Source organism: Pseudoliparis swirei, chromosome 8, assembly GCF_029220125.1.
Source record: "Pseudoliparis swirei isolate HS2019 ecotype Mariana Trench chromosome 8, NWPU_hadal_v1, whole genome shotgun sequence".
In the NCBI taxonomy this organism is placed as follows: domain Eukaryota; kingdom Metazoa; phylum Chordata; class Actinopteri; order Perciformes; family Liparidae; genus Pseudoliparis; species Pseudoliparis swirei.
This window is the reverse complement of record NC_079395.1, coordinates 9,665,234-9,674,459: the sequence shown is the minus strand read 5'-3', so window position 1 is coordinate 9,674,459 and position 9,226 is coordinate 9,665,234. Positions and strand designations below refer to the sequence as shown.

The 9,226-nt window shown below is 39.2% G+C and overlaps 1 protein-coding gene across 4 annotated transcripts in view; it reads right to left on the bottom strand.

The window, feature by feature from the left end:
• Positions 1 to 175: 175 nt before the first annotated feature.
• Positions 176 to 9,226, bottom strand: part of LOC130197510 (acyl-CoA-binding domain-containing protein 5-B-like) — a 9,294-nt gene continuing 243 nt past the window's right edge. Inside the window, exons 2-14 of one of the 4 annotated variants that reach the window (XM_056420195.1) lie at positions 8,346 to 8,608; positions 7,944 to 8,067; positions 7,472 to 7,544; positions 6,325 to 6,490; positions 6,164 to 6,202; positions 5,586 to 5,801; positions 4,942 to 5,166; positions 4,152 to 4,246; positions 3,683 to 3,875; positions 2,968 to 3,176; positions 2,810 to 2,860; positions 2,576 to 2,691; positions 176 to 2,463 (exon numbers count right to left, since the gene is read on the bottom strand). In XM_056420195.1, the coding sequence (XP_056276170.1) occupies positions 2,451 to 2,463; positions 2,576 to 2,691; positions 2,810 to 2,860; positions 2,968 to 3,176; positions 3,683 to 3,875; positions 4,152 to 4,246; positions 4,942 to 5,166; positions 5,586 to 5,801; positions 6,164 to 6,202; positions 6,325 to 6,490; positions 7,472 to 7,544; positions 7,944 to 8,067; positions 8,346 to 8,427 (1,602 nt within the window). In that variant the 5' untranslated portion in view covers positions 8,428 to 8,608 and the 3' untranslated portion in view covers positions 176 to 2,450. Of the gene's footprint in view, positions 2,464 to 2,575; positions 2,692 to 2,809; positions 2,861 to 2,967; positions 3,177 to 3,682; positions 3,876 to 4,151; positions 4,247 to 4,941; positions 5,167 to 5,585; positions 5,802 to 6,163; positions 6,203 to 6,324; positions 6,491 to 7,471; positions 7,545 to 7,943; positions 8,254 to 8,345; positions 9,215 to 9,226 lie in introns of those variants that run through there. The other 3 variants (XM_056420194.1, XM_056420196.1, XM_056420197.1) reach the window with 3 other exon arrangements.

Genomic DNA, 9,226 nt, shown 5'->3' with positions numbered 1-9,226 from the left:
CAGAAAAATGTACACCAGTCTAAACTGATAAAATGCGATAGAATAAACTAAACGTACCACGTACATTTCCCAGATCATTGACAGGAAGCTTATCTGCCCATTTCACAAGCAGGTACAACTTTTCAGCCACTTTTCTAAATTTTGAACTTCAAAATCAAAGATTCACCACAATAAATGAGTTTGTCAAAAGAATGTGTTTATTGCATGTCAAAATGTGCTTTACCTAGTTGTGTTTAACAACTTTATATTCAAAAGCACCACACCTCTTTTGAGAAATATTCATTTTCACTGTATAACTGACAAGAAACCAGAATGTGTGTATCTTTTCTCTGTTTCTCACTTTGAACAAAGCTGCACACTTTTATACTATTGCACTAAAGCCATCAAATAAATATATACTTTTACATATAAATACAAAATTAGTCAGCATCTCTATTTGGTCTAAAAAATATTTACCTCAATGATTTCTATAATTCTAACAATATAAAAGTCCTTATTAAACAGAAAAAATAAGTTTGCCAAAACATGAAAGAAACCTAAATGAACAATTAAATGTGCAATAAATAAAATAACTTGCAATGACAATGGGGAATCGCTTAACCCTCCTGTTATATTCGTTTCTTACATACAGCCGTGATGTTCCCGGGTCAATTTGACCCGGTTAATGTTGAATCATCCAAAAGTGGTCAGAAACCAAAAAATTCTAAAAACTATAGTTTGTACCTCATCACCAACAACATTACTAACAATTAAATCAGTTTTTAGTGGAATTGAGTTATTTACCCCTCCATAGATCAGAGTTCAATCAGGAGCACTCACTCGTTTTAATGAAAAATACATGTTCAAACTATTTTTTAGGTACATTGAAAAAATCTAAATCTAAATTGCATTAGTCTACCATAACATGTATTTTCTCCTAAATTTTATTTGCATTTTGTAAGTTTTTTTTTCATGGGGTGATGTAGATAAATAGAGATGAGACACCTGTGCTGTTCAGGGTCATAATGACCCGCCCACTAAAAATCAAGCCAAATGAGTCATAAAGGATTTGTATTGAAATTAAACGTTAGTTATGTTTATTTTTAGTGTTAAGATGCATAAATTATATGATAAAAGATGACCAAAGGCCAGCACACAGTCATCCTCTTGGTGCAGTCGTATGTATCTGCAGAGTGTAATGTAGGACTTCTCAGCAACCATTTTGTATGTTTGGCCCTCCCCTGATACGTGTGAGTGGAGTTTTCCCGCAGGGAAAAATAAAGGTTCCCGTCAAAATAGTATCTGTATTTCTCGCACAGGTGGGGTCGTTAGAAAGAGAATGTGTGGGTCTGAGATTGGGATGAGACAGGGTGTGTGTCTCTCCCAGTCAGACAGACAGTATATTAGAAGTACTATTACTACATATGTATTAGTTGAGACATGAAAGAAACCCTCACATTAGTGTCCCATGTCCAATAAAGGTGTATTTAGGGGGAAAGTTAGAAGATGATAAACACTGTTCTGTAAAGTGTGCTTCTCATGTAGGGTGATGGGCACACAGCAGGATAGAGATGGTTCCCATAACAACCACCTGATTCTTTTGTTTGAAGTTTGAAATGTGTACAACTTTATATATGGGGTTGTGAACGGGGTGTGTGTGTGCTGATATGTGTGTGTGTGTGTGTGTGTTGGTGTCTGTGCGCGCGTGTGTTAGTGTGTGTGTTGGTGTGTGTTTGTGTGTGTGTTGGTGTGAGTGTGTGTGTTGAAACTTGGTGGGAGGGAGTAAGAAAGACTGTCCTACATTTACAAAGAAAGAAATAGTCTAAACGTGACTCTTTTGGTGACTTTTAGCCTTCACTTTCACAGCCGGGTCAAATTGACCCGGGAACATCATCTCTGTTATATAAACCTGCAGGGGGGGGTTGCAAATACATGATATTTTTATTTTATATTTTTTAACGTTGATTACACTAAATAAGGTAGGCAGAAGAAGTTTTATACAGAAAAAGTACTTAGAAGTATTTTTCCTAGATTTTCAAACTTTGAAACGGGTCAATTTGACCCGCAACATAACAGGAGGGTTAAGGTCAACAGCTACTGTATTATCCTGAATTCATTTCAATAAATAGTTAACTCAGTGGTATGAGTTATGTGTATATAAAGTTCCTGTCATAAATAAAAACACCGTCTAATGCTAAGCTCGCTGGACCAAATAAAATATGCTAGCATTTATAATGCACAAATCTTCCTTTTCCTAAACACGTAAATGGTATCCATGAAGTCAAAATGCTACACTATTTAGCAAAGTCTTACACACCTTTATGACTATTCATTTATCTAAAGTAGCCTCTCCATTTCTTCTGGAGCCTCACCAGACTGCATCTGTGAAGGGGCTTGAGAAAGCCACATAAGTGCAACAATTCCACGCCAGCTTCATGTTCTTTGATTGATGCCGATGGTTGACAAATAATTCAAGGGATTTTCCTGTGTGGGAGAAAAGATGAAACTGAGTTTTGGTAGTTTGCAGTGTTACTATAAAGCAAAAGTAATATTTTATAATAGACCAGGACATTCTTGATTGCCATTTTTTGCTCACCTTCTCCTCCGTTGTAAATAAAGCTGGACGAGCCAATGGGCAATCAGAGGCCAGAGTGCAGTAAACACCGCAGTGAGGGGAGAAAAGTCAAAAGGCCACCAAGATGGTCTCAGGAACTAAAACAAACAGAAACCAAAGGACTGTTTGTTTGTTGTTTAGATACAACTTGGTCATTCAATTAAGTATTAAAAATCATGGCAAGATAACATTTGAAATATAAATCTAAAAAATGACCTTTTGTGCTACAGTTAGGGAGTCCTCTTGCCATGGCGAAGATGATCTAGACTGAAAAAATTAAATAACGAAATACAGAAATCAATTGTCACCTAGGCTGTCATCAACAATGATACATTTCATTGAACACACCGTGATTAGGACCTCTGGTCTTTCACCTGTGACACCGTAAGCGCCTCCACAGCACGCAGCCTCTGCAACACCGTGGCCATGTCATGCTGCAGACGCAGCAGAGCTGCAGCTATTCGCTCATTGACGTTTCCTTGGACAGAGCTGATTGAATGTCTGCTCTGTGACACACAACAGCAGGCGGCATCGACACTGGCAGCCCGATGAGAGCTGCGGGCCGCTCTCGGCGACTGTGAACCTGAAACAGGAGTCAGAAAATGACAGCTTAAAGGACGAGTGTAGGATTGGGCAGTGAGGTTGCCGATTGAAACCTACTGAACCTACTTCGGGATGACAAGCATGGAGAAGAACTACGGTGGTCAACAAAACTGCGAATGGCCCTCTTCGAGAGCAGGTGTTTAGTTTGCCGTTCTGGGCTACAGTAGAAACATGTGCCAGCTCAGCAAAGAGATGTATGTAGTGTGTTGATAGAAACGGCTCATTCTAATGTAACGAAAACACAAATATTCATATTTTAGAGTGATTATAATCTAAAGAAAAGATCCGTAGGCTAATGATATTATACTCCATTCTGACAATTGATCCACCCTAAATCCTGCACACTAGTCCTGTATTGCTTCAAAGGGCAACTTTTGTTGAAAAATGCTGTGCACCAGGGTATCAAATGCCTTTAAATGTTATAGGAGGACAATAAAGACAAATTAGGGAAATGGTGTCAGTATAAATCAAAGTGGACATGGTCACCTCTCCCTCTTCTTGACAAGGAGCTGTTGTGCTGGCTTGCACTAATCCCTTCTTTAAGGTAGGAGTCTCCCATGACCATGAGTACTTGGTCCTCTCCTCCCTTAAGGGTAGTGTTACTCTCAAACCAAAGTTCCCTCTGCCTCACTGAAGCAGCTCCTGCTCCAGCTGACAGTATTCTTGACGTAGACAGCCCCTTGGTAGGAAAAGAAGAGTCGAACACAGTTGGACTGGCCATTATTAGGTTAGAACACATTTCATGAATTGTATTTTACATTGCAACTATGTGTGACTTTATTTCAATATCAAGTCACCTGAGGAATGAAAGAAAGTAAAATATTTGTTTTCTTGCCTCGGGTGACATGAGAAAAGAAGCTCATCTAGCTCACGGAGAGAAAGTAAATAGCGATATTTGCCTCAATATAAAAACTAATCGTTTGATGTGGTGCACATATGGAGGGGAAGCCCACACCTTTTCCATGGCCAGATGCTCCATTGAGTCACAGAATTCCTCATTATCGGAGTCTGTGGAGCGATGGGTCTTCTCAGGAAAAGCATCAGCATGGCCTAAACATGGACACAATGGTAACTTATATTGTTCTTCAATGTACATCTCCATAATAAACCTTTAGTTTATTAATTTTGATTTTCTTTTTGGTTATTATTATAAACTCTTTTGATTATACACTACCGTTCAAAAGTTTGGGGTCACTTAGAAATGTCTTTATTTTTCAAAGAAAAGCACAGTTTTTTCAATAAAGATAACATTAATCAAAAATACACACTATACATTGTTAATGTGGTAAATGACTATTCTAGGTGGAAACGTCTGGTTTCTAATGAAGTATCTCCAGAGGTGTATAGAGGCCCATTTCCATCAACTATCACTCCAGTGTTCTAATGGTACATTGTGTTTGCTAATCGCCTTAGAAGACTAATGTCTGATTAGAAAACCCGTGCAATTATGTTAGCACAGCTGAAAACAGTTATGCTGGTGATATAAGCTATACAACTGGCCTTCCTTTGAGCTTGAAGTTTGAAGAACAAAATTAATACTTCAAATATTAATCATTATTTCTAACCTTGCCAATGTCTTGACTATTTTCTATTCAATTTTCAATTCATTTGATAAATAAAAGTGAGTTTTCATGGAAGACACAAAATTGTCTGGATGACCCCAAACTTTTGAACGGTAGTGTATATAACACACACACAGTTATAAAAACATGTGTACACTTTTTTGCATTAATATGGAATCTTACCACTCAGTTGTCCATTAAAGTGCATATAAGAGTTATGCTGGACACTGGGCTCCATACAACAGGCCAACTCCTCCTCCTCCACCTCGTTGTTGAGGGAGCTTTGTGTCCCGTTGGTGAAGGAGGACATGCTGGGCTCCATGCTGCTGCAGGACCCCGTAGTGTCAGACCTCCACCTCTTGTCCACCATCAGCAGCTTTTGGCCAGGCCTCCAGTCCGAGACTGAACCTAAGAGAGAGAGAGAGAGAGACAGCATAATAAATTGTTGCAAAAGTTCTTTTTGTGGTGGCCTTTGTCTTGCCATAGCTCGGCTCTGGATGTAAAACTGTGCAAATTACTTTTTTCTGTCCTCATTTACAGTATATGGATGTATACAGATGGAACATGCATTACATGTATTTGCTTACAATGGAAACTATGTGGATTCTATATCCTTAGAAATACCAGAAATGGTTCACATTGTGGGAAAAATGTTATTCTAAAAAGAACAAATAAAAGTGTGATGGCCAAGCGGCAACTCCCAATACTAAAATATAAAGCCTAATACTGCATATACAATCCCCATGGACCCCAATGTTAAAATGCCCAATTTACAGCAGAAATAAACACGGCACAAAACAGCCAACAACTTCTCCCACAGATGGTACCTTCTTCCTCCTCCTTGTCTTCGTCATCTGCATTGTCTTCTTTATCCCCATTCTCCTCTTCCTCACTGTTCCTCCAATCTCTACTTTCCTCGTTTCTCTCGATTTCACTATTTGCATTGCTTTCTTCTGCCTCCTTGCCACTTAAGAGACTTGTGCAGTGAGCACTGCTGTCAATTTCTCCGAGATTTTGTATATCATCCCACAGATCCCCATAGCCTGAGTGGTGAGGGAAACACTCTTCATTAACTCTCTATCTAAGTATGTGTTGCACAATGTACATCTACACAAAGAAAAGACAAACTCACAAGTAAACATTTTACAGCTTATGCCCACTACATCTATACCACAAAGTGCAGCAAATGATGAAAGGCAACAACCAACACGCTGACTAACTACAGCTCATACATAATAGATTACACAAGAAAGTTTCATCTAACGATCTAATTCCTTACAGTTCCTGCAGGGCAAGCCAAGCACAACATACACGTATCATTCTTGTGCCAAATGAAACTGAATGAAAGCAACGTAAAAGAGGTTGAAATACACTTGTACAGCTACTGCAAACACCAAAGACTTGCCTTCCATTGTCGGTTTGTAAAATTGTCGGACCATTTCATCTAGTGATAAAAACACCAGTAAGTAACAAATGCCATCTGTGTGACCAACAGAGATGCCCAACAGCACAATACATCCCTCTGGATTGTGTTCCTATTATGGCAACACTGATCAAGGACATTACCTGAAGGGCTTGCAAAAGGCCGGGTGAAGGGTCTCTGGTCCTCCTCATTATCTTCTTCTTCTTCTTCTTCTTCTTCTTCTTCTCCTCTGTTGACTTCTGTGTAGAAGTTGCCAAGTTTCTCTACCAAATCGGACACCTCATCCGAGATTGGGATGGTCTCCAAAATCTAACAACACATTAAAAATAAATGTTGATGCATATTCTTCCAATCTCTTTTGCAACAATTTGAAATGGTTACAATAATGCACTTGCCGTTGCATGAACAGGTGCGGTACAACCTTAAACACGCCGCCAGAAAACAGATTAAGACATAATTACATCGAGCAAAGGCTGACCGATTTATCTGCTGGACCAGGTAATTATAGCGGGTTATAAACAGCTAATAACTGGAGGACCTGATGCTGTGAGGTGAATAATTCAGAATGCAATTTGTAACACTCTGCTGTTGTTTAACAGCAGCTGTCATTGTTCAACACATTTTTTCAAAGATATGACGCAAGTCCTTTTTTTATTACCAAGATTAAAGCCACACTAGCAGCTGCTCTGTGCGGCTGTACTTAACATCAATAAGCTAACATGCTCACAATAACGATGATGTTTATCAAGTGTATTGTTTACCATACACTATCCTAGTTTAGCCTGATATTATGCTAACATGTTCTAATTAGCAATAAACACAAACTGCAACTGTGGCTGATGGAATGTCAAACAAAACCACTACATGTTGACCTGATGGCAGCACAAGGTGAAAAGGTACAAGATAATCAAAGTTAGGATAATTAAAAGTCTGTCTCACGGTGACGCTAGAGAAAAAAAGCTCACAGACTAACTCTGGCTTTAAAATAATTATGTGATGAATAATGTGCTTCATACTTAAATAAATTGTCCTCACACAAAGTGTCTTTAAAATGTAATTTGTGATACATTTTGTATTAGAAGATGATCAGCCTTCATAAGCACATCATTTATTATACATCTACATATATTTACTGTTCGTTGGCGAGACACACTATTCTTACAGAGTAGAAGCATCAATGTGAGGAGAGATGTGTACTCCAAGTATATTAACTTTGTATTATTACGCATATTGGTTGCTACGCATATTGGTTGCCTCTCTTCAGCTTTAGTTTTCCTTGACTGGACTTACCAGCTGGATGTCCTCGACATAATTCCTCATGGCTTCCTCCTTTGTCATATTTCCCAATGAGCTCCATGCATCCCTGTAACACAAAGTCTGAGTTCAACACTTGAACCCTGAGAGAAGAGTGAACATTGAATAACTTAAAAAAAAGAGGGAAGCATGCTGAAATCTCAGCAAATGTAATATATTCTGTATTACCGCAGGACTATCCATACTTGCAGTATTGTATCGTACTATTTGGGTATTGCATTATTAAAATAAGCCATGGATTTTGAACATTGTTATGGTACAGCAGGCATAGGAAGTGTCTTTGACAGGCTGTGAATGGACAAGGAGCGAGACTCTATGATAGTTTGAATATTAGTTAGTTAGCTTTTGTGAAACATGCAAATGCACCATGCCGTCTTCTCATAGCTACAACTCTGAATTTACTTGTGAAATAAAACGATCACGTGTGCATTAAGACCACATATTATACCATTTGGCTTTTCCACTCGTGTCCCAGAAGCCGTGAGGTCTTGAGATGTTACAGGGCCCCAAGGTGGCCTGCTTGTAGTAACTATAGAACATCAGCAGCATGTCATCAGATGGCTGGAAAGGACCTGCAATTATAAAGTCAAAGTACACAGGCAGCTTGAAGATGCAACATGAATTGTTATGCTGAGATACAAGTGAGCTACAGAGAACTTTGTTAGACTCGAGATGAGTGATTCAGTTAATCAGCTCTTATCCTTATAGAAGCTTTATCAATAGAGGGACAGCTCTTAGAGGCTCCTCATGTAGGTCACCTGGAGAGTTCACACACAAACAGGCACAGACTTCACTGTAACTAACTGAACACAAGTCCAATCACTTTGAAACGAGCACAAAGCAGCATCACCTTCTTCAGGCAAACTCCGGATCACTTTAACTGCAGCAACAAATTTCGCCTCCAGGCTGTGTGCGTCCTCCTCCTGCGCCATGCTGAATCCCAACAGGGAGGAAGTGAAGCGGTCCTCACATCTTGAATATGAAGCAAGTCATCGAATCCGTTCAGAAAGTGTTCAGCGAAGTACACTTCAACACAGTGTGCTCATCACTGCAGCTGGTTGCCACTTGTCTTGTCTGAGGAGGCAGGCTGTTTCCTCTTAGATCCAGGATATTCTAGAGAAAATGTGGTTTATTGTCGGTTTAATTCTCCCTACGGCTGATTTGTTAGAAACTCACCAAAAAGTTAATATTCGCCGGTGGAATAATTATTTCATTAGCCCGGTGTTTGTCAGCAATATGCAGTAGAAAGCCAATTTCGACTCCCGTAAAGGATGAGCCAAACGGTCAACTACTGTTCACCAAATATGTCTGGGAAATGTAGTTTCATCTGGAAGCAGCTTCGCAGAGCAGTGGGACAAAACGTAACGTGTATTACTTCAAGATCCACAAACCCCTCTCAGCCGGGATTTAAACCGCGATGATCTATGGGAAATGTAGTGTCGTGAGGTTATTCATATCTATATATATATAGAGAGAGAGACCACGAACGAGCACGGGCCTTGTGTGTAAAGTCTAAAAGGCTTTTATATTTAAGTTACTCCCATTTTCAATAATGTCTTATGGCTATATATTTGATGTATGTTTAGAAAGTGTGATGATTGAGGATATTGTTGATGTTATTGCTGTAACTGTACGACTAGCTTCCCCTTGCCTGTCTTTTGTTCTTTTTAAAATTAATCTGACTTTGTGATGTGTGAAATGTTGTGTCCGTATTTTTGTCTGTGAAAAAAC